The 25,339-nt window shown below is 43.2% G+C and overlaps 2 protein-coding genes across 4 annotated transcripts in view; one reads left to right on the top strand and one right to left on the bottom strand.

Moving 5' to 3' along the window:
* FAM131B (family with sequence similarity 131 member B) overlaps positions 1-25,339 on the bottom strand; it is a 50,391-nt gene that overhangs the window by 24,289 nt on the left and 763 nt on the right. The window contains exon 1 of one of the 2 annotated variants that reach the window (XM_017814711.1): positions 9,041-9,256. The exons of the other annotated variant lie outside the window; for it this stretch is intronic. Within the exon in view, the coding sequence (XP_017670200.1) occupies positions 9,041-9,068 (28 nt within the window). The 5' untranslated portion in view covers positions 9,069-9,256. Of the gene's footprint in view, positions 1-9,040; positions 9,257-25,339 lie in introns of those variants that run through there. 2 annotated transcript variants of the gene reach the window in all.
* ZYX (zyxin) overlaps positions 9,568-25,339 on the top strand; it is a 28,926-nt gene continuing 13,154 nt past the window's right edge. Inside the window, exon 1 of one of the 2 annotated variants that reach the window (XM_017814704.1) lies at positions 9,568-9,626. Coding sequence is in view for 1 of the 2 variants with exons in the window: in XM_017814699.1 (XP_017670188.1) it covers positions 11,750-11,762 (13 nt within the window). In the remaining variant the exon portion in view is untranslated. Of the gene's footprint in view, positions 9,627-11,328; positions 11,763-25,339 lie in introns of those variants that run through there. The other variant, XM_017814699.1, reaches the window with a different exon arrangement.

Here is a 25,339-nt window from a genome sequence, read left to right as displayed (position 1 = left end):
TCAGACAGAGACATTGCCTCTGTATTTAGTCATCTTTAAAGGAGTTTTCTTCTATTCATCTGTTCCCTTTTTAAACTAAAAAAGCCTCTTAGTACCCGTAGCATCCTATGCCAAGTAGTTCCACAATTTAATTCTGTGTCGCATGAGGAAGTGCTGACTTTTATTTGTTTGAAACTTGTCACTTGCTAGTTTCATTTGATGTATAGATTCTCTTTAGAAATAGATAATGAAGTATTCTTCCCTCATCATTTTCTCCATGCTGCTCCTATCACAGAGAAAATTCATGATTTTATAGATGTCTGTCATAACTTTCCTTAATCATCTCTTTTTCATACTTGAGAAATTCCTGTCTATTTAAATGGCTTCTTACATATTCGCCGCATGATACCTTTGATTGTCTTCGCTGCCCTTTTCTGAATCTTTTCCAGTTTGATTATGGCCTGTCTGAAATGGGAATGGACAATTAGGGACAACATATTATATTCAAAATAAGGGCACAGAATGGATTTATGCATAGTATAATGCTGTTTCTCATTTTATTCTCTTATTCTTTCCTTAATTGCTAACATTTGATTGGCATTTTTAGTGATACTAAGCATTAAGTTACACATTATAATCCCAAGATCTCCTTCTTGCATGGTAATAGTAAACTCAGAACCTCCATCATTGCAAATGTAACACTAGAATTGCTTTACCTGTGTGCATCATCTTACATTTACCCACCTCAAATTTCACCCATAATTTATGTTATTCGATATTGTGAAATCGAATGACCTAGTCATTCAATATTATGAAATCCTTTTTCAAATCTCTGCATGCAGTTTTTTGCTTGCTTCCCCAAATGACTACTGCTATTATCATACCTTGTTACCTCATTAGATACCCCTCTTTTTTGTATCATTTATGGATATGCACAAATCTGAAAAAAATATCCCTCTTTCATGCTAATCCTTTTTTCCTACCTTTACTCAGCTCCTTAATAATTTCAGGAACTTCTTTTTGATTCAACAGCAGATTCATGCCTTTAACAGCCTGGGGTGAGTGACCTTAACAAATGTTCTTTGCAAACCCAAGTAGACTATAGTTACTGGATCTCCGTCAATATGCTTGTTGAACCCCTTCTAAGACTTATAAATTGCGATGTTCCTTAACAATAGTAGTGTTAACTCTTTCTCAGAATATCTTATTTGTCTATGCATGCACTAATTCTGTTCTTCAGAGTAATGTATATTAGCTTGTTTACTAGCCTATAGTTTTCCAAGTCTCAAAATCATTTTAAAAACTGGCACCACATTATCTACCTTCCTATCTTCTTGTACCAAAGTAATTAGAAAGCATTACAAATAATAATCAGCTCTTTCACATTCAAACCTGTCAAGAAGTCTTGCATGAGTACCATCTGATGACTTTCTTGCCTACCTGTTCTGCAACCTCACTGAGTCTTTGATTTGAAGCTGATGTGATGCATCTCCAACACGGAAAAATTCCACAGGATAAAATTCCACCACTTCTTCCATGATGAACAGATATAAAACTGTTGGGGTTTTGAGGCTGGGGGCGGGGGGGTGATGTTCTGCCATGGTCTGAATCTCCCCAAGTCACTTGAAGCCTCTTTAGTAGTAACATCATGCACTAAGTCATCCTAATCACTGCACAAGGCAAGTTACTCTTTCACAGTCTCTTGAATAGCTCCTGAAGTAAACACTTAATCTGCCAGCCTACACGTAGGGTTAACTGAAGTCTCTGTTACTACTGAGTTTCCTGCCTTCACAGGCTCTTTGATCTTCCTCTGGCTGTCACAGCTTTCTGTGACCATCCTTGCCAGTGAGCATAAATGATCAGTAGTATAAACCCTAAAACTCTTTATCCCACGTGGAATGTCAATCCACATGGTCACCATTTGGATCACCAAACTATTTTCTCCAAAGTACTTTAGAAATTTTGCACTGAAACTCTTCTGCAAGCCATGTCTGATCAGTATCTGCAGATACAACCACATTCATTTCAGGATATAGGAATTACATTTCCTGTAAAAGTCTAGTATACTCCTGGACTTGAGAACTTGTAGCTTAAACTCAGAAAGAAACATCCTGATCATCTAATCTCACCTCCTTGAAATAAAGAGAGGCTAATGGTATTCCCTTTGTTAATTATACTTTCTGCTGCTGTGCTTGAACTAGAGCATTTTTTTTTAATCTTGATTTGTATATGTTCACATGACAGAGGGCTCATTACAACTCTTGGTAAATTATTCCAATAGTTCAGTATATTTACCACTTGATTTTTGCCTTATTTCCAATCTGAATGTATCACATTCTTCCATCACATCTTAACAGTTTTCTACTGGGTTGAAGAGTCAGATGACTTTGAGGTAGTTTTTTTCTTCAGTCAAACATTTAAAGACTGTCATCAAGTCACTTCTGTAAGTTTTTATTCAGGGTTCCATGTTTATTTTCTGGCCATTTGCAGTATTTCTCAAAGTGATAATAATAGAATTAGATGAAGTAGATGAAAAATAATTTTTTCACAAGTGCCAAATGCAGAGAAGAGATGTCCTCTCCTCCTGTTCAATATTCAACTCTCAACAGATCAAAGAACCATATCGGCTTCTTTGGCTGCAGCATCACAATAGTAGCTGTTGATTTACTGATTAGAAGTTCTGATACCTATAAGCTTTTTTAGTGTGACTGCTTTCTAACATAGAAATACATAGAGTTCTGGTCCTGTAAATACTATTCACGCTATTCATTAAATATATGAACTCATATTTGGCTAGATTGAAATACACACTGTCTGTCAGGCCTCAGTACTCAAAATGAATCAAACTTTCCATATCAGCGATTTATTCTTTTAATTTGTACTTTCATTTTTAGCAGTTTTTCCAGTATTTCTAGATTCTACCAAGTTTATCAGTATTTTAGATCTCCCTTAGGATTTTGAGCAATATGTTAAAATCACACAGTACTGTCAATTGCATTGAAAGATGTGGGCTCACATAAGAACACAAGTTTTTCAACAGTGATTCTTTCTTTGTTACTATTTTGCTATCTATTGAATTTTGATGCCCTTAAAATGTACTGTATTCATATGTTATTAGCCAGAGAATCATCTGGTGCTGAGCTGACTGCTAACTGATTAGTGTTTTTATCTTTTACCAATCTCATGTTTTAGCTCCATTACCATGGTTGTAGGTAAAGGTACTTCTATCACAGAAGTACTTGGCTGCAGGGAGTCTCATAAAAGTCAAGAAATTAAGTTAGTTTGACAGGATCTGTTTTCTATAAACCCCTTCTCACTGACATATTGTCCTTCTAATATTTTATTGGGAATTTTATCAGACTGACAAAATTAAGTACCTAGGTCATCTCAGAGAACTTTTAAAGTTGTAGTAACACCCCAGCTTTTCAATTCAAGTTCTTCCTCACTGTTTCAAAACTTCGAAAAACAAAGCTTTGACTTTTGTCCAAGCGCTTAAAAACTCTCGAGTGCAAATTATCTTGAATTGGCTGTTGTAAGTACCAGTCTAAAATCAGGGTTGTTTACTGTTGGAGAGCTTAACCTTATTAAACAAGCTGAAAATTATTTTTTTCTACTTCCCCTCAAGAAAACAGACCTACAATATTTATTGATTAGTTTCATTTTTTCTGCTTCAATACACATCAGTCTATAGAAGTCAGACTCCCAGCTCTATCACGCCAAGGAAAAACTATTCGTTACTTCAATTTTTTCATCAGCTCCTTCATAAGTTTTCTCATAATTCTTTTATATTACTGTCCATAAGAGTTCACAAAGTCAGTATGTTGTTCCTGAGTTCTGTTCCTCAAAATCTGTTGTGTTCCTCAACATCTGTTGTATTGTACACACATACACACAAAAAAAGTCTGAGGTCAATCAGCAACATGCCAAAGATTGCTTTCTAATACTAATGACTCTTGCTAACATACACATATCTTGCACACCTTTTTTAGTACTGTTTCCTTGCCAGGCTTAGGCAATCATGCTATTTGCTAGACGTCTCCTCACAACAACTTTGAAACAACTCACCTATGTTTCAGAAACCCTGATGAGAGAAAGAGAGCTCTCAGAGATGATCAGTTTGTACACTCTTCATGACAACTGGCTGCTAGGTCTGGGAGACGGTCTCTGTTCAGATCCTTACAGGCAGAAACAAATTCTTATCCCTGAGCTCTTTACTTGAGTTTTTAAAGTGATCAGATTGAGAACTGCTCGAAAGTGAAAAAGCCAGACTCAGAAGAAATATGAGTAATGAATTGAGAACAACCTCAAACCAGTCTAATCTGGAAGGAAAGGTATCCCTTTGTCCCTCTGTTCTGCTTGTCTCTCCCCTGGGTAAGAGAGGAACAGTATATCAAGATGCTCATCTCCATGTATTCCAACACTGCCTATAAAGCGGCAGCGTCTACATGGAGCTCTGTGCTCCTTCTCCTTCTACCTGTGTGCATGCAAATAAATTAATATATCCCTACTTTCATGACTCAGTTTCCTTCTGCATTAATATTTTCTCTCTGAGGCTTTTCTCTCTATTTCTTTTCACTGACTCCCTTATATGTTGAAGGTGGAGGAGGGAGGAACTGGACACTGGGCCTCTTGATATGTATGATGTATGTATGCAGACTGGATGTCTCAGTTTTTCACACTCCAAGTGTGTAGACTACACTTGCCATTCCAGATCTCACTTTACACACCTACAGATCTGTGGGGGGCATGAGTAAGGAGAAAAATGCAGGGGATGTTCACTGCTTGCTCCAGCTGCTTTACCCCCTCTCCTGTCAGTCTCCTATCCTGCTCCCACTCTGCTGAATCTAAAGTAGCTGGATTAGAAGTGGGTGGTCTTTGGCTCCACTTCTCCTGCTGTGGATGCTATGAGCCACTCATTTACACTTAGTATAGAACATCCAGTGCAAAAGCAATGTAGAAAGTACATACTGCTGCCTCTGCAGTACGCTGACCATTCCTCGTAGAGGGCAGTCCAGCAAGCCAGGTAGCTGGCTTTGGCCAATCAGATTTGACCCAGAGACTGAAAAATGAAAAGCACTGCCTTTACCAGTCTGTATGGTCAAGAACTGATAACTCGGTGCATGAGCCTAGCTATGGCTTGGGCTGTTTCTTACAAAACTGGTAGAGCAAAAACACACGGGGAGGACTTCAGCTGACAACCGGGATTATCATGGTGAGGGATTTTAGTACTCTCAGTAGTTAAAGGAAAGTGGTGACTGGGGGAATGTATAGGAGTGTACTAACAAAATGTAGAAGACCCGGGGTCCTCTGACAGAACAAGACTAAAGCAATGGGTCCAACCTGACTCAGAAAGGCAACCATGCCAGGCTTTAGATCCTAAGCATAGGATCACAGGATAATTGGGTTGGAAGGCACCTCCCGAGGTGCAAACTCCTGTTCAAAGCAGAGTCAGCTATGAGGTTAGACCAGGTTATCTATGGCTTTATCCAGTCTAGTCTTGAAAACCTCAAAGAATGGACATTGCACAACCTCTCTGGGAAACCCCTTACAATGCTTGACACTCCTCACTCAAAAAGTTTTTCCTGATACCCAGTGTGAGCATGTCTAGTTTCTCTTCTCCCACACTTCAAAAGTGCTATTGGTTTTTAATTTCTTGGAATATTTTCCCACCGTTTTACATTACTTCACAAAACATGTTTGCTGCAGGCTTCTGTGCAAACACATGAGAGAAATCAGAGACAACACTGAAAAAAAACCCAGAGAGCAATCTTGAGCTTAATAGGCTTGAGTTTTCTATTAATCTAAATCCATTCAGGGAATTAAAAGAAATCTTGCCACACTAGTCAGAATAGCCAATGTTAGGAGATGTCTAAGCTGTGGTTGAAGGTACACTTGCAATGCATTCATACATCTATGCAGGCCTGAAATCCTAAACCTGGCTAATTCAGTTACTGACACCAATCAAGCTGATCTTTGGCATTTAGTTGGTACCCAAATATTTACAAGTTCCTAGCTGGATTTTGCAACCTTAACTATGTAGCAATCTCAGTGAAAACCTCCTGTACATTGCCTGAAATTGAGTCCCAGCTATGATGAGAGTTGCTAGATAGCTCTTTAAGAACTATGATGGGGTACCACCAGTACAAAGACCTGACTTGTAGCTATTACCAGAGGCAGAAGTCAAGCTGCAATGCTCATTGTGTAACTGCTATCATGCCGTGTTACACAAGGCACATGTATAACATTGAGATGTGACTGGATATCAGCTTAGACTTTTAAGATCACTTTTTATCTTTTTCCATACCCCAGGAAATCATAATCTGATCATTACCATTGTGTGTGTCCTCTATAAAACTACAAGACGTTATATGACTCTGTTACGACCCTTTCAATTACTTTTCCCCAGGGAGAAATAACCAGAAAACTCATATTTGGGAAAGAAAATGTAAAGTTGTACATCACTAAACATGTGCAAACTATGACATCTAACTAGATCATAGTAAAACATCCCTGGGGGAGATGAAGAAATCATGTGGCTTGCTTAAAATTGGAATGGAAAAAGGCCTGGAGCAAGCTCAGGGCACAATCCTGCACAGGCCCTTGTGCGGTGAATAAACTAAATGTGACTGATTATGAGCTTTCTATCACTAATTAAAACCATCCAAGTTCTAAGTTCAAAATCTGTCACATGCAAATTCCAAGGTAAAGCTAACACAAGAGTACCACTTTTCTTTTACCTTTAGGACGTCTTTCTTTGCAGAAACTAATTCTGCAAAAATCTAGATACACTATACAGTGAGAATACAAAGCTCTAGTCATGCTAGGGTATTAGAGCCAACCATATTCTAGAGCTCAGACCTAGTCCTTTTCCCAAAACAGGTCTGAAGAATCCTTCCTATAACTTAGGAAGGCTGGAGTGAAAAACCTAGGCAGCCAAATAAGATTTGTTCTGAACAAAACCCCTTAGATGGAGGAGTCCAAATAAAACTCAAGGGTCCCATCTTCACTCAATCCAGCCTTTAAGACCGAGAACAGATGAAGCCCCTACTAAAGCAAAACAGCATAGAAGTTTTACACAAAACAGGCATTAGGCACTATCACTACATTCCTATCTGACTCCCATGGAGATTTTACAGTTGTGCAATCCCCCTTAGTGCACACCTTCATAACACCAGGTCAAGAACAATTCCTCAGTTAACTGTACAAATAGGTCCCTAATGTCCACTGTGCTATTACCATCTAGAATGAACATATATTGCATCAACCAAAAGTCGCTATCATATAGGGAGTCCAATATCTATACCATTAAGGTCTGTATTTAAGGACTGCAAGTGGCAGACAAATGATGCAATTATCATTATCCCATCATCATTTTAATGCATAGACACTATTCTATACTTTCATCTAGGCCCACATATCTGTATAACATTTATAAATATATATATAACTATATATAATCTCATATGAGAATGATACTTGCAATAGCTCAATTATACAAAAGGGGTTTTTTGTAACACAGATTTCAAGTCACAGACCATAAAAACACTGGCATGCATAGGAACAAATGTCTGTGTGGTTAGGTATGACAGCTTAACTACACTGGAGTGGAGAGTGGGTGCTACTAGATGCATGCTTTTTCTTTATTTCAAGAGTGTTGTGGTGTGGGAAGAGAGAACAAGAATTAACGTTGCTACTTCAGACACACATCAATAAAAGGCACATGGACAATTTGCCAGCTAATAGGATAATAATGTCCTCGGCAGTGTGGATGTGTGAGGGATATGGGCAACACAGGAGGTGGAAGCAATATATGTTTTGATATGCTAGAGAGAGAGAGATCCAGGTGAGCTTGAAGAATCTTAAGGGAAATAATGCAATGATCATTACCATGTGGACATTATAGAAGATGTCAGAGATTTCTTTAGGTCATGAGGACATTTGAGACCACTAAGAGACATAGGCTAGATGTGGGAATTAATTTCCAAAGTAGAAACTGGATTCTGTAGTTTAAGTTTGCTGCTGCAGGAGTAGATTCCCTGGAAGTGCTCACAAAGGACTTTCCCACTGAGACAAGTGTCACAGTACCAGGCTTTGAGACAGCCCCTTGGATTCATTCTGGGGATGTGCTGCAACTCTGTTGTGCTCAGAGGTCTCCTTTTTTCACAAATGTCCCCATGCCCATGTGCTTTGTGGACAGGCTTGGTAGAGAGACATGTACTACCAAATGAACTCCGGTCTGCTCTCAAGAGATTCTTTTGGCGTCTTGAATGATACATCTCCATATAACTGATGACTGTACCTGTGGTTTGCACAGAAAGAAATTTTCCTGCAGGGAAGAAAGTGTGCCCAGGATGCTGTTTTTACCTGTAGAGACCTGTGCTTAGAGATCAAGGGATCTCTTGGTATCTGCATGTGTGTAGGAGGGGAGAGCTGGGTTACACAGCCTAAAGGCTTGGGATCCTCTGCTGTAAAATGTGCGTGACCCACTAGAAGGATGCGATTCCTCCCCCTGTGTCCCCTCGCAATGGCTCTGCGAGAGGGAAGGGATTCACATTTGTTCGCTGTTCTCCATTGAAGTCTACGTAGGGGGAAGGGGGAGAGAAGACGTGCAGATCATGCAATGTTATGTATCCTCGGATAACAATAAACCGCTACCGAGCAAAGGAGGCAGCCGCCGTCCGCCTGATCCCGCTCCGGGAGGCACGGCACGGCACACCCCGCTCCCACCCCCTCCTCCGGAGGCGCCGCACTGACCCACATGTTCCACGACCTTCCGTCACGGGTGACACGGGCAGACGACCCCCCGGCCCCGGGCACGTCGTGCTGCTAGCGCCTAGGCCAGCGGCCGGGGCTCCGCGGAGCCCCCGCCACGCCACGGGAGACCGGGCAAAGGAGGAGGTGGGGAAGGGTCGCACGCAGCTAATGGTGCTGGATGGGCACCAGAAGGGGGGCTGCGAGGGGCGACCCGCCACCCGCCGTGCCAGGGGCTGTCGTGCCGGTCCCCGGGCGGGGTCCGCGGCTGCCCGAGCATCCTCTAGCGCCGTCCCCGCCAACGCCTTACCCACGGTGCGGGATCCGATGCAGCCCATCACTCCGGCGGGGCTCCGGGGAGAGGCGGCAGCCTCACCAGCGAGTAGGCGGAGAAGGTGGGGGGGCGGTGGAGGTCGGAAAGCAGCCGGTCCCTTCAGCAGGAGATGCCGGGATGGCCCAGCGGGGACCGGCGCGGGGTCATGGTCAGGTACGGGCGTGGGGTGCCCCCGCCGGGGCGAGGCGGGCGGGCGGAGTGCCCGCGGGCCAGGCTGTCATCTGCCCCCGCCGCGCCTCCGCGCTTTGTTCCGCGCCCCGCGCGGCTCCCCGACCGCGGCCGCGTCGTCGCCGGTGCCACTGCCGAGCCCCCGCCGCCCGCCCGCCCCCCGCTCCCAGCTCCGCGCTCCCGGCTCCCCGACGGGGGGCGGGCTGAGATTGGGTAAACAGCTCCGGCCCGGCAGCGCCGCGCCGATTGGCTGCCGCCCTCCGCGGCCCGGGGAGGGGAGGCAGCGCCGGCCGGGCCGCCCCTCCTGCCCGCGGGGGGCACGGGGCGCGCCGGCGGCGGGGCGAGGCGAGAGACCCCCGGCGGGCGGGCGAGTGGGCAGGACGGGACAGGACAGGTGCGGGCGGCGCGGGATGGGGATGGAACGTGGGGGTGGTGGTTTGCAGCGGCGCGGGGCCCCTCCCACTGGCCAGGGGAGAGGAGCGGGGAGGGGCGGGCACAGGTGAGCGGCGGGTGGTGCCGCAGGCCGGGAGCCAGGGGGGAGAGTAGAGCAGGCGGGGAACAGGCGGGTAGGGGGCTCGTCTCCGTCCCAGTGAGAAGCAGCAGCAGCAGCAGCAGCGAGGGGCACGGGGGAATAGATGGAGGGATAGAGGGAGAGATGGAAGAACTGATGGAGGTATGGATGGAGGCAGGCGGCGGCGGGCGCGGTTTTCCCGGTAACTACACTTGCGGACCCGACTCAGTTACCGGCAGCCCCCCAGCGGCCGTGCCGCGCCTCCCCCGGGGCGCGCCCGGCGCGCTCCCGCCTGGCTCAGCCGGCCCGGCGCGGTCCCGGTGCGGTCCCGGTGCGGTCCCCGGGAGCGGCCCCGCCGCAGCCCTGCCTGCGGGGACTGCGGGAGCCGCCGAGGGGCGGGCGGCCTGCGGAGCGGCCCCAGCAGCGAGCTCGGGCAGGAGGACGGTGTTCCCCGCCCGTTCTGCCCCTGGCCGTGCTGCGGGGCTCGGGGCCGCGGGGCGCAGACGTGCGGCGCCGCCGGGCATCTCTCTGCCCGTGGCCCCGCAGGTCGGTGAAGGAAGCTCATCCCTGAGGATGATTGCTGAGGCCTTTTCCACGTCCTCCCCGCTAACATGGCAGTGAGGAGGGATCTCTGCAGATGGAGAAGGTGTGGTTAGGTCAACTCCCTTCACAGCCCAAATTCTTCCTCAGCTGATGGCACGAGCAACAGGCAGTGTCATCCTTGCCCACTTCCCCTCCACCACAGTCTCCCCTCAGTCTGCCCATTCCACCTCCACTCTCTGAAATGCTCAGGATTTCTCCCTGGTCCTTTGTGCATTCTTCACCCCCAAAAGCCTCTCTGATCTCGTCAGCATCCTTCCATTCATCTCTAGTTAATGGCAAATTGAATTTCGTTGATCCCAAATGAGCTATTTTGATCTTATCCTTGGGCCTGGAAAATTCAGGTTTTGTCAGCATTGCTGAGAAGTCACTCAAGACAGCTGAACAGCCCTCATTAATAGCAGTACCAGGGAATATGTAAGTTCATTCATTCCCATGCACAACTTACAGTCAGCCTAAGGAAGGAAAAAAAAATAAAGAAAAGAAAAGGACTTCAGGCATATCATATTTTGCCTGACCCTCTGAAACAATAAGCAGGAAGTCTACTCATACAAACTAAAATTTATATAGGAAGGAAATATATACAGGCAGGGGAAAAAAAGCACTGTCTGAATATATGCAGCTGTTGTATCTTTTCCCTTTATGGTATCGAAGATAGTACTATGTATGATGAACATGACACTGCTGAAGTGTAAGAAATCATAGTCTTCTCCTCTCTGGGTGCCCGAGGCCAGTCTGCTCTGGTGCTATGATGCTTATCACTGGGTACAACACATTAGATCTCTGCTGAGGGTAAAGTTTTTCCTGAAGTAAAATTCTTTCCCTTTTTCACTCCTCCTTCCACCTCCCCCATGTATTTCCAAACCTATCAGTTTTCATCTAGTCTTTTTGAATGACTCACTGAAGATACTTTTCTCAACGTATCTGCACTCTTGAAACCCAGGTTGTAAAAATACCAGGGAACCATAGGTCTGGCAGAGCTTCATGTTAACCAGAGGTGTTTCACCATCTCTAAAAAGCAGATTTATATTGACTTGGAAGGCTAAATGCAAGGAAAGGGGAAACGAAAGCAAATTGCAATGGGAAGAGTGGTATATTAAGACCCAAATCCTGTTTCAGATTAATGTTTTTTGCTGCCCGGCCATTTGTTGTATCTGCAGTCTCCTGTGGACAGATCGATCAGGACAGCTGTCCTTAGGAGTTTCACCAAACTCCACCAAACAGCATTTGCATCTCATCCTGGCCTGAGAAGACGTATTACCGACACAGCTGTGAGGAATCCCTTTTCCTCTGTTCAGAGAGAGTCTGGTTTCATCTTAATCCCCTTCTCTCTCTCACCCACCCACCCAATCTAAATCTGTTCCTCAGTGAAGCTGCTTTTTGCACTGTGAGTGATCTCTGCTGAAATGAAGATTTCAGGTAAGTCACATTGATTCTTCTTAATTCCCCCTGCATGATGCTTTAGCTTATCTATCACTTTATCTCAAGATTAAAGTCACACCCCAGGTCCTAGCAAGTGCACATTTGGCTTTCCTTTCATTAAGCTACAATATCATTTATATCTGCTCTGACTTCTGCCTCAGGGTATGATTCTGCAGGCAGGTGGGCAAGTCCTAGCACTTACCCTGCCTGCAAAACTTCTTTCCAGTTCTTGATGGATTTGACTTCTGATGCTTTAGTGAGCTGATAGTTTACATGGGGATCTGGCAAGCACCCATGCTGCTGCAAAGTAAGTGTCAGACATGTACAGCAGAAAAAAGGAACTGGAGAGAAGGAGGATTATACCAAGTGTCCATTCATTCACTCCACAGAACTATTGGCCTGTCTTGTGGCTGCCTCACATGTCCTGATGCCACAAGCTCCCTCCTTTTTTTAATTTGGAATCAATATCACTTAGCTGCTGGAAGCAATACCTATCTTGGCACCTACAGCCATGCTTTGTCTGCCATTTTTAATATAGTCAATTTAATAAAAGGATAGACTCTTCACCATCCTTTGGTTCTTAGTCACACCTTTATTTATTATGGACCATGTTTACATGAATCTCCATATTTAAAGCAAATTTCATTCTCATTAGAATTTGAGAAGACTTTGCTAGACTATCATCTCTCAGCTTTCACCCAGTTGCTTGGCTCTTCTGTACAGTAGGTTCTATGCAATAGGGAGCTCATCATCAGTGAATAGTTTCTAGGTTTTAACAAGCCAATAACTAACTTTCTAAAATCAGTTAAAATATGTTTAGCATACAGTAGCATAAGAAAAGTATCTATTTTACATTCTGAATCAGTACATGGTTTCATGAGAATTATCACCTAGGAAGGAAGTGACAGGATTACATCTCTGAACAAGGGACTGAAACAGAGCATAAGTCTAACTGTCCCCCACAGTTTGTCCTTGCTTTTCCTTAGCAACAGTATTCCCACTGGCGCTGCAAGGAACTGGAGGTAAATGACAGAAAATAAATGGTTTTGTTTTCTTTGAAATACACTTTGACAGGCACTAAGTATTTTCTCTAAGCATTGTGGGTACTCTCCTGAACAATGAGGCTATAATTTCATGTAGGAAATTGTGTACAAAATACCTTTGATAAGTGCTGATTTAAATGCTGGTCTGAAAGATCTTTGAAAATAAACATTTTCATACAGGGTTGGGAGAGAGATATATTTAAATGTCTAGAGAGACACTTGATCCTTAACATAGCTGGGTATCTCAAAGGAAGGAGCAGTAGAAAACAGCCACTTGCAACCTCCTAAATTGTTTGTATGATGGATGAAATTATGTGCCTCTCTGTTTATTGTAGAGCTGTAGACCTCCCTTTCCACAGCCCCTGTTGTGAGAGGCATGCTGGGCAAAAGAGAAGGAAGGTTTGACCTCTTGTGGGGCTGTGGGTCACTGCCTTTAGGAACTTCTGTTTGCAGAGCAGAGCTTCAGTGCTGCCCAAACTAGGTCAAGGATGCTGGTGGAGGAAGTGCAACATAAAGCTCCCTTGACCTTTTTCTCCCTCCATTCCTGCACCTTTGTCCTGAATGCAAGAGAGAAAATGAGATGCCATAATCAACTCAATAAGCATGTCCTCCTAGGCAAGGGCCACCTGTTTCTGGAGTTGTATGCCAAGGTGAGTTGGGAACAGACAAGCATCCATGCCTCCAATGGTCTCTTCCCGCCCCCTGGCATTCAGACCAAGTGGTCACTGTAAGTCTGAGCAGGAATGAGTGAGGAGAAAAACGTAATTCCAGGAAAGCAAAAGATAGTGACCTTGTGCCTGATAGAGGGGCTGGTAACAGCAGAGAGTAAAGCAGTTTTAGATTAAGTATGGTTTTCAACAACTTCTTCTAAATCCACTCTGAGGCCTCTGTCATAAACCTGGAGACTGGCTTATGCTGTAAATTGTTAACTTCTTGTTTGTGTTTTAAGAGACAGCTGTTCAGCAGTGTTTATCTTTTCTATAAGCCATTGATGAATACATTAAACCTATTTTACCAAGTGTTCCCTATATCTCTATATAAATATAAAGATCTTATAAATTATAAATACCGGAACAGCATCTTCCTAAGAAACACTGCTTATAAAATACAGAGCTATTGTCACTGTCATACCTGCTGAGTAAATTTATTCTTTTCATCAATTAATTATCAGGGATGCAGATTATATCACAGTAGGTAATGTGCCCCTGTCATCTCCCTTAGCTACCACTTAAACAAGTTAAAATGAAAAAAATACCAATATAAATCTTGCCAACTAATGCTCCACTTCCAAGTAAACATCACCAACCACGAAATATGTCTTCCTTCTGTCTACTCCTGTCCCCAGAGGTGTCATTGGGAACCATGTCTATCTTCCCATGAAAAGGCTCTGAAAAATGAATGTTCGTCGCCTTCTGCTTCTCTGATGCTTTTTAAAATCCTTATGTAATATCGTGTGACCAACTACTATCCCAGAAAGACATGGAGAAACTTCCTACATGCTTCTTGCAAGATGTGTCTTCAGCTGTGGAAAATATACAGAGGCCTATGAAGTTCATGAGTAGGAGATGTTTACAAAAATAGTATCTATATCAGATCTATAGAGGCAGAAGTCATCCTCCGGGGACTGTAGCTCCACTATGCTTCTCTTCTGGCCTCCTTCCACTGGCAGTTTGGATTCCCCAGCAAAAGCTACTTCTGGCAGAGATCTCAGTAATTGCTTCATAGAAGTAATGGATAGATGCCATAAGAGTTAATTCTACATCAAGCTGTATTAGCTACTGATAGGATTTTCATGTGGACCAAAAAGGAAATGAGATAGCAAAATGACTCATATAGTTGTTCTTGTTCAGAGCTCCTTTGGTGCAGGAGACAAACAGAAAGGCTTTTTATGAGGTTTAAAGAATGAAAAAAGCAGTGTCAATGTAGTTCAGATCCTGAAAGTGGTGCAACTTATCTGACACAAGTGAAAGGCTGGGTCCTTTCAAGCTGGGAAAATATTTGAGGCTGTGTGAGTCAACTGAAGATTAGAAGGGACAACAGATGGAGAGAGGTAGGATATGTTTGCATTGCGTATTGTGATATAAGCTCATGCTTACCTACACTCACATCTGAGCAAACGCGATCTTTTTCCGCCTGCACCCACAGCTCATAAATAACTTCTAGGAGAGCATATTAGTTCAGTGCTGAGATAGAACTAATCAATACAAATAATCAATACCTCAATAGTGTATTTATCAAAAAAGCCTTCTGGGTATTTTGTCCCATATTGCTGAAGAGAGGTAATAGTGAGTGCCAAAACATTATTTTCCTCTCTCCCTGCATGGTGAGTTCTCGAATTGGCCTGTGCTGCCGAAGCAGAAACACATGCTTTGTATATCCTGGCATGATCTATTGGAAACTGAACCTTGACAGAGCGTCCCAAATTAAGGACAGTCTTACTCAGAGGAAGATTGATGTAACTTTGATGTTAGCCAGATACCTTAAAAACACACTCATTTCAATGCAAGTTGAGATTCTTAAAAAATGTATTTCTGAAACAAATTTTAAGAATTTCTGCAGTGGAGAGGTATGTCATCCCCAAACATAAAGTGCAGGCAAACAGTGGGCTAGCTGTAATGTAACAATAGACAGGACTCACATGTGTACTTTGCTGCAAGATCCCTGTTATGTGACCTTGCTTAATTTGGTGGTATTTTATTAAAATGTAATCAACTTTCTGTATAACACATGGGTTTGACATATTGGTATTGACATTGACAAATAAATGTTCAATACTCAGTGTTCGCCATTCTTTTCTCATCTTGATACTTGCCTTCCATTAGTTTTTCTTAGGAATTTGTAGCTTCAGAGTTTTTCAGAACATTGCTGTTTTGTAGGTTTTTAGCAAGTGTAATATTCACTCAGAATCTTCATCCATGTTTTGATTTTTATCCAGAGTCATGCAGAAGTGTCATGCTCTGTTTTGTATATATTGAGATCTCATTTTCATACAATTCCCATTTCATGACTTTACAGAAAACATAGAAAAGGAATTTACCATCTGGGACTGTGGTGGTGCAGCTTGCTCTGTTAGCATTTCACTGATGCCTCTGTAGCACACTGACCTACTGCATGTGATCATGCATCATCTTCCATTTGAGCATGGAGAACCATTGCTCTCTGGAACTGCAGCTCAGCATCAAAGAATTAGCAAGTCTGCTTCATCTGTCACAAACTTCACCCACTCGGCAACACCATTCTGGCAAGTGTCTTTCATAAATCTATTCTGCATCCTCATATGTCCTTACCTTGTGTCTAAACCAGCTAAATGCCTGCTACACAGAGAACGAGACTGAAGGTATTCCGGGCCGTTCTCTCAAATTCTAGTTTTTTCCACCATGGCCTGGGGCTTTTCCAGCAGCAAGTGAAGTGGGAAGATAAGTGATTTCAGATAAGGCACTCCTTCCCACTCCCTCCCTGCCAGGAAGGGCTCAGCAGATGCTAACAAATGAGGAGGAAAAAAGAAAGGAAATTCCAGGAGTGTAAAAAAAAGGGAATTTGTTGAACCTCTGGCAGTCACATTGAGAATGTCAAGGTTCCTCACCATCAGGTAGGTAGTGCCAAGAGGGAAGGTCAGAGGAGGTGGCTTTGGAGGGTCAAAAAGGCTACTTGATATGCATTGGAGAAATAGACACCACCCATGACATAAATGTGAGGTGTATATTAGAGCGTAGACCTCTTTGATGCAGTCTGAGTTTTATTTTGCCTTTTTTAAAACATTTACTTAATTCTCTACTGAATGTCTCATTTCCCAACAGTGAAATATACAGCAGCTACTTCTGCTAAATGTCAGTTGAATCTATACTAGTGGTGTTGCTCAAACTGCATTTTTAAAAATAATCTGCAAGCAGTTAATGTGCTTTTTAAATTCTCAGTGTTATGTAAAAAGGCACAATATTTTTAGCCTTACAAAATATCAGTTGTCATCTCCTCACTTTCTCCCTTTGATATATTGGAGATGGGGGACTAGAAGCTCAGAGAAACTGTGGATACTCACAGTTTTAAAAATACATTGTTGTTTGTTGTTTTTTTTTTCCTGCAATGTGCTTCTGGAGTTTTACAGATCTTAATAAAAAGATACAAAAATACCCTCAACCTTAAAAGCAAGTCTGAACAAAGAAAGTACTTCTTATTGTAAAAGCTAGAGATTCTGTCCTCACTGCCAAATTCTTAAGTCTGGAATAGTGACAGTATAATGTATCCTGGAGCAAAATATCAACTTAAACTGTTCGCTCATGCGCTGACAGAATGGCCCTCACATTTTAAAAAATCTCCAGAAATTGCTCTCTAACATAGAGAACACAGCTGTTGTGAGTAGGCTCTGGCAAATCAACATTGACTCAAACTATTTTTGGAATCAAGTCAGGCCTGCTGCTGTTTCTGGAAGATGTGAATACATCTACCTGCTCTGCTCTGCTCTGCTGCAGTCCATAAGGAATATGGTGGGTTCCAGAATGTTTCCCTCTGTGCTTATTTGGAGGTGACCTTTCCATTCCCATCTGTTTACAAGTCTTCTGAGGTCTAATGTCTTTCCCTGCTGACAACCACCTTAATAAGAACATTTGGACCTTGCTTCTTTCTGTATTCTCTACTGAAATTTGAGGAACAGGATCTCAGAAGAGTCTGTCTTGCTGCCTTTTCTTCTTACTGTCTTGCAACACTTGACATCCTGATGGTACCTTCTGAGTAGGAGGCATCCCCTACCAGAAGCAGCCCAGCAAAGAAGAGCATCCTGACCTCAAACCTGTTTGGATCATAGCTGATCCTTGAAAGAAATCCACCAATGCAATTCAAGAGGTGGCTACTGGAATAATAATGTTTATTGTTGCACCACACACTCTGTGGAGATACTATGTATCAATACTGGACTTAAGCAAAGGCTGTTAGCTTTTATCTGCTCTCACAGAAGGTTTGCTCTTCAGTTCTTTCTACCTTCCCAAAATTGTTTTTAATCTGCAGTAGGTAAGAGACCATTTATCATACTTTCATATTTACTACTTCTTCCTCAGTTTACTGTCAGCTGGGAGAAAGAGTTGAAATTATTGTAGATGAGGAGAGTTCTGGTCTTGTGGTCCCTCAAGTCACATAAATAATTGCTATGTTTAGGAGAGTGGCACCATGTAACTTGAAATTCCATTCCTTGCTTGGAGGTGCAGGGATTTGGAGAATAACAATTTTCGAGTCAAAAGCAAACACAAATGGAGACTCTAGGACTCTGGTATAATCTGGTAAGACAGCAAAGCAGGATGCAGCATCAGTGTAGGCTGAAAGACTAAATGAATTCTGAGTCTAATGAGGGAGTCATTCCAGCCTAAAACCAAGCCAGGGGCCTGAGAATATGCAACATTAAAGAGTAAAAAAAGTCTACAATTTAGTGTCCCTCTAATTTTAACTGCAAGCTAAGGTCATTAAGCTGAATTTAGGTTTTTGGCACCAAAAGGCTGATATCTGTCTCTGATGTCTGGCAGTGATACCATCTGAGGAGTTAGAGACAATGAACAGCATCGACCAGACCAGACCTTCATCCATATTCTTCACAGATGAACCGTACCCTCTACCCTTTCCTGTCCCATTCCTCAAGAAAACTTATTGCAGTATGTAGTCTAGCCCTGTGGAATGCCTCCTTTTGAAATCTAAGAGGGAATGGATGCAGATAGTATCCCATATGTACATTTAAATGTGGACCTCTATGCAGATTTCCTCTGTTTTGGATCAGGACAAAATGGGAGCAATTTTACTGCATTGGAGAAATGTAGGCTGTCCAGTGTGTCCCAAAGCAAGTGAACAACTGGAACTAAGGCGGCTCCCTCCCTGTCAGGTTATTTCATCTGAGGTTGCACTGCTTGCCTGTACATTGATTGGATGTAATGTGTGGCTCTTGCAATGTCTCAAATCTGCCAAGCCGTTACACTAATCCACATTATTTTCTAGTTTACTCCAAAAACATTTTTAAACAAATATTCCTTTTTTATCAAATCTCATTTTTTTTTTAATATTCTTAAAATAGAAGCTTGATGACCACCTTGGGATGATACAGTTTTGGAAAGCATGGCAATAAAGGCCAAATAAACAGGAAATAAAAGGATTATTGGTGGTAAGACCCAGCAGTCCTTTTCATGGCATTAAACACTACATACCAAGGCATTGGTACGAAAACTGTTGGTGGGAGGCCCAGGAAAAGCAACACTGATCTGGAGAAATAGCTTTGTAAATATCCCATTCATTTCTTTTGGCAACTAACACTGTCTCTGAAACCATCAGTCACTCTGCAGAAAATGGTTTTATAGGTCTTTCCTCATAACCTGAGCCTATTTTCATTAGCAACCTGATAAGATTCTGCTGGCTTAGTTTCCAAACATCTTTCACTACCTGCTGCTCCCAACTTTTAGCCAGCACTGTCACAGGCATTACCTGGGCCTCAAAAATCCCAGGGAAGAAGTATATTTGCATACAAAGCCTGAACACAAATGACCTTCAGGCAGACTGCAACTGGCCAAATGCATATCTAAAGTGGTTTATATGGAAACTGAATGCTCTGGATAAGGTTAAAGGTTCAAAATGACGTCTTTCATAAGCCATGGAAGCAAAGGGGCAGGAAGTTTGCCAAGTACCTCGGAAACATGGTCATCATATTGACCTTCATCAAGGCAACTGAAGAATGCCTTGGAAATATATCTCCAGAAATGTACATCCAAGCTGAGTTTTTTAATCACAGAATCTTAGAATCATTATGGTGGCAAAAGACCTCTAAGATAATGTTATGTCCTGAGCCTTTGCCCAGGCATCTGCAACTGACAGGCAGGGATGGTTCACAGTTATGGGAGGAAAAGCACTTTGCATTGGTACAAAGTGGTGGGAGTCAACTGATCCAGAATTTAGGCTATGTCTCTGTCATGCCAGCACACCTCTGGAGAACCCAATGTGCAAATAGTCAATGACTTGGTAATACAAAGTGGAACACTTTTGAGGACCTCTCCTGCATTTTGAACAATAGCTGTGGCTACTTATCTCTCAGTGTCACTTAGACTAGCTACAAAAGCTGGCAATGGTGGCCTATAATTGCTACTACCCTATCCTGAACAGTCAGTGCTTGATCACTTTGCTGCATACAGAATGAACTTAGCACAGATCTTCAGTAAGACCTGTCACACCCTTATATTTTCAACCTACTGAAAATCATACTCTGCTTGAAAACCAGCTCTCTCCTGTAAATTGTCACTTGTCACAGACTCCTAGCTGCCACTGAAAGGACAGTGGCTCCACTGCAAGTCCCTGCTAATTATCTTGACAATCCCATGAAACAAAGATTTCTGTCTGGTCTGTAGTTATCCTTTTATTCATACTGTCAGTAAATTAACTAGCAGAGGTACTAGTAGCCACATGTACTAAGCCTGGGAACTGCAGGAAACTTCATATAGCCCCACACCTTTTGCTTTTGGAAAGCAAGGAAAGCTGTACTCAAATGGTGTTTTACTGTGCAGCTTGTGGGTAACATTTGGCCTGGGGTTTTTTCTTTTTTCTTTTTGCCTTTTTTTTTTTTTTTGCAAGCAGACTGTTGGACCATATGCCTGTATTGTCTGTTTGGTTGGTTTGTTGCTTTGCTCCAGGCCTTGGTTCCATGATCATCTATACTGTGTACATACTAGGTTTTGCCAGGACTCTAATCTGGAGTTAACCAATTATTTGGTTTTATGAGAGGGTAGTTTGCTTCAGGATCCACACCCTATAGATAATGCAGGTGTGGACTATATCAGGCTTCATTCTTACTGACCAGAGCAATCTGCTTGTGCATGCCTAATGTACTCACAGGTACAGCATGCCCTGACATATGCATGGCACCTCTTCGTAGGCACCACAGAATTAGCAGTCTCCAAAGCCTGTCTCTGCTTATCTGGCTATCCCAGTTCTTCTGCAGGAAAATAATAGCACTGGGATAGAAAGGGGTCATCTGTGGACTGGACTGATTAGGATCCTGTCCCAGGTTAATGTTACTGAGACTGTAGCTTGGCATCTCTGTCCCTCCAGTACCAAGCAGCTGTACCAGATCCTTCCCTGGGAAGCCACTACACAACTTCTATTGTATGACATAGGAGGACACTCAGTATGATATCAAGAGAGTTGAGAACCTGCTTTTGCCTCTCAGCTTTGTCACAGGGAGGATGCGGGGAAAGAACCCTTTTCCCAGGATGTGGCACCCTCCCCCTGACACATATACTGGAATTATTTCTGGGACTTTTTTTCAAAATCCCCTAGGATGCAACACAGTGAGCACCCAGGAGTACCTGTGTCTATTGATTACACTCATTTGTAGGAAGGAGCATGGCCTGTTTGTGCCGTGCTTACAAGACTACATAATGGAGTGAAGAAAGGAGACTTCTGCACGAGAGCATGGCACTCGGGTGGAAAGAGGCTTGCACTACACACAGGAACTCTTAAATTAGCAGGCTGACAGATGTGTTTCTTTGATAGTCACTTCTGACAAGCAGTAATATTTGCCGTAGAACATCCAAATATGTCACCACTTGTCTTGCTGGTGGCAATGGGTGGGGCACGCAGTTGAGGAAATGGTAAGGGTGCCTTGGAATGTGGAAATGGCAGCTTTCCGAGTAGAATGGGCTCTGGCGGCCGTCTATACTCAACCACACACATGGGCATGCCCCAGGAGCTATCTCGTAGTTTTCCAGAGTTGCAGAACAGGTCGTACAGCACCTGAGGGAAGAGATATCCACTGGGACAGCCTGCTTGCATCCCTCATTCCTCGGGCACAGAGCCCAGCAGCAGTGAGCAGTAGGTGTGGGAGCGCCGTGTGAGGGGAAGCCTGTCAGTGAGCAAGCCCCAGGAGCCATGGAATTGCAGGCCTGCTGCCATGCTGAGAAGCAGATAGAGGCAGCAGCTTGGCAGGAAATTTTGGTGGAAGGAGATAAGGAAACAGCAGTGGCGATTCATCTGGGAGCTGCACCTCCTGCTCAGGAGGCCCTACTATGGCTCTGTCTAGGAAAGATCTGCCAGCCTTGCTGGAAATGGAGCTTCTTCCCTGGACAGACACCACCCAGTCCCCTGTTCTCCTGGGTGCCTGGCTGCCATGACCAGTCATGTCCTGGCATGACCAAGGTCATACCACAAAGATCCTCTGCTCTCTCTTATTTGTATGTGTCTGATTTGCCTCATTAAAAAAGCATTTCACAGGTTTGGATTTTTTTCTATTTACAGCTTTTGGCCTATTCTAGTGTTTTAGTCAGGGTAATCTAATTGTATGTGTGTGGGCGGAGTGGCCTTTTGAAGTATGTACATATGTGCATGTGTACCATGCAATACCTTCACAGTGGGATTTGAGGGCCTTCAGTTGCAGAGATCACAGAGGCTCTCTGTAGCTACTAAACAGCTCTCCTTCTTGGGGAGGGACACTTCTGATGTTTGCTTTGAAGAGAACCAGCAAGGACACACTAGATGTATGTCCTGGGCTGGTCATTCAGGGACTTCACAATTCGTGACCTTTGCAAATAGCATTCCTGACTGTGTGCCAATTTCACAGATGCAGGAAGATGACTAGGCTCATAAGGACTGCTGTCTCTTAAGGCTCTGCTGTCCCCAGCACAGCTCTCTGTGTTTGGCACATAGCTGTCAACACACATCCCGCTAGGGGACTAAGGCACTCCAACCTGAAACTGCTGCTTGGTCAGGAGAAAGGCAGCTCTGCACATGTCATGGCCTCCATGAAGGGTGTGAGCAGCAGCCTGGCAGGTGACAATCTGTGCCAGATGTAGTCTCCACACGGAGAACGCACTTGAGGGTGGGAGCAAGGAGCATGCCAGGAGACGGACGTGCTGTGGGAGCACAACAGATCCTAGGAGACCTCTTAGCAAGGTGCATTACATAGAATCATGGAATTGTTCAGGTTTGAAAAGTACTCTAAGTTCATTGAATCCAACTGAAACATCTGTTGGTCCATATGGATGCAGGCAATTTGCTGCAGGTGGTTCTGCCCTGGACAGTGCAGGCCTAACCTCATCTGTACCTCTGAGCCTGGGGACCAAAGCAGATCCATTACATATTCCTAACTCTTCCAGTAGGCCCAGACGTAGCATTTAATACAGTACAGGGAAAGCTTATTAAATGGTAACTTAGCAGTAATCAGTAAAATGTGGTTAGACTAAACAGAAGTTATATGACTAAAGCATCAGATATTTGACACAGATATAAGTCAGAACTTTTCACTGCTTAGGAAAAACATGGACTCCTGTATGGCATCACTAATTGTTAACTAACTCACGCTGAGAAAAAATGGCACTAATTGATCTGTTGATATGAATAGAAATTATACAGATACAGACATTTTGCGTTATTAATAACTAAAGCACCCTGTCCAGATTCCAGATTGCTTTCTTCTGACATTAAACATATATTTAACACAAAGATTCCCATCTGCAGCTACCTGAACCCTACCTGGCTATCAGAACAGATTTTCTGCCCAACTAGTTTAATTCTATGATAGTGTTCTGGCAAATAATCCTTCCTTTTGCATTCAAGGACTTATTTTTTCTTCTCTTACATCTATTTTTATTTTCATTTTATAGGCATCACTGCTAGCATACTCCTCATCCCAGTGCAGTATATGAATTTGCCACATCACTTCTGTGTGGCATTATTCTTTATTTACCCTTTGCATTACATGACTGAATTACCAGTGAAGATTCTTTATACCTGTCTCCATTAAAACTTAGTCTCTCTGAGGTGAGTGCCTTGAAGTCTAAGCATTTCTAAGCTTTGATTTGATAGCCAGTACTGGAGCTTGCATCCTGTCATTTGCCTCAAAGAAGCACCCAGCTAGAACTTTGTCTTCAAAATGCCTCCAACACCTGCTTTGTAGTGGGCTGTCACTTCACCCACTGTGTATAGTAGCATTCGCATCACAATATAATCCAAATATTAGATCGCTTTTAGTCATGGTATGGGACAGACAAAGTGATTTATGCAGAGGGCTGCTGCTAATTCCAGAAATAACAAGGTCTGGCACAAGCTAAGTATACCTGCTAATCCATCACTGTACCCAGACAGCTAAATGCCTCTTCAGGACTAATATTTTCCTTCAACTAATGAGAGTGATTACAACTGTGTACATCTTAGGGCTCTAATTTTCATTTGCAGCGGGAAAATGTCTACTCTTTCAAGCAAATAATTCCATGAAGGAAGGCTGCTAGCATAAGGAGATTCTAATTCTCTTCCCAGAGCAGTCAGAACTAACATAGGGAAGTCATCTTCATTTCTGATTACAAAACACAAACTTTAAGTCTACTATATGGCAAGCATGAAATCAGATTAGCTTCCCCCTGTGTACTGATATATTCTGATTTGAGAAGTCTACCTTTCACATGTGCAACCTGCAAAACACCTCTGTTTTGTATGTGTTTTTTCATAGTGAGGAATTAATACAAAATGCCTAAGACAATCTGCTTTTCTTATTTCCACTTTGCTTTATCTGCCTTCATGAACTTTTAACATCACCGCATGGGTGAGACAATCAAACATGCAAGCATCTGGTTTTATGGGGATGCGACCAGAAAATATGAGAGCACAGATCTTTTTTTCATATTCACTCAGCACTTTTTTAATCTCAGTCTGAGACATTCTTTGTTTCCTCTGGAGTCAAGGCTAGCCCAGGGAACAGCAGCAGAGTTCTCTGACGTCAGGCTGATCGTGTAAAGGGTGCTGTGATGTTCCAGAATTTGGTTAGCAATTCCGCAATGAAATGTTTTTAGCTGTGCACTGACATCTTTACCTGAACGAGAGGGAAAAGGACTCACTGCACTAGAAAAGTGACGGTCTTAGAAGACCCAGCACAGAGATATCTTCCTTATCCTATATAATTACCTTGTGCATTAATCATAGGAGGTAACAGAGCTGATGCCGTGCCTAGAAAAGCAGCAGTAACTCCAGGGTTATTTAGAACCCACGGAAGAGCTATATATGCCTGAGTTCAGAGCTGTATATCAATGGTTGCAGCTACGTGAGGAGTGATATGCTCAGCATTGTTATGGGTGGCATTTTCATATGGTATGTAACACTGAAAAACCTCAGAGAGCCAAATTTTTCCAACTGTATCATCTGGTTAAATAAAAAGATATAACTTCTTTGTACAAGCCTTATGTGTAAAATTAAAGAGTTGTTTACACTGGATTTAAGCCTTGGATGAATCTCTTTGCCTAGCTCTCTAGTGTGAGCATTTTGCAATAGTGCAGACTGGGAGTCTCACTGGTGTGGTTTGTGGCTTACTCACCCACCTGCAAGTAAACTACCAGTACTGAAAGATACCTGTGTTGATAGGTAAGTCGTAGGAGCAGAAAAACCACAAATCCCTTGAGCATTACCAAATACAGTAATTCTCCAGGGCATTTGCAACAGTAGGGCTATTAACCCCAATATTAAGACCAAATTCCAAAGTCCAAGTACAATGATTTCTCCCAGCACAGGAATTCTGTCTTTATTGGTGCTCCT

The sequence above is a fragment of the Lepidothrix coronata genome, unplaced genomic scaffold (genome assembly GCF_001604755.1).
Source record: "Lepidothrix coronata isolate B3197 unplaced genomic scaffold, Lepidothrix_coronata-1.0 Scaffold46, whole genome shotgun sequence".
Classification (NCBI taxonomy): Eukaryota; Metazoa; Chordata; class Aves; order Passeriformes; family Pipridae; genus Lepidothrix; species Lepidothrix coronata.
The sequence above is the reverse complement of the archived record's forward strand: the minus strand, read 5'-3'. Positions and strand labels throughout refer to the sequence as shown.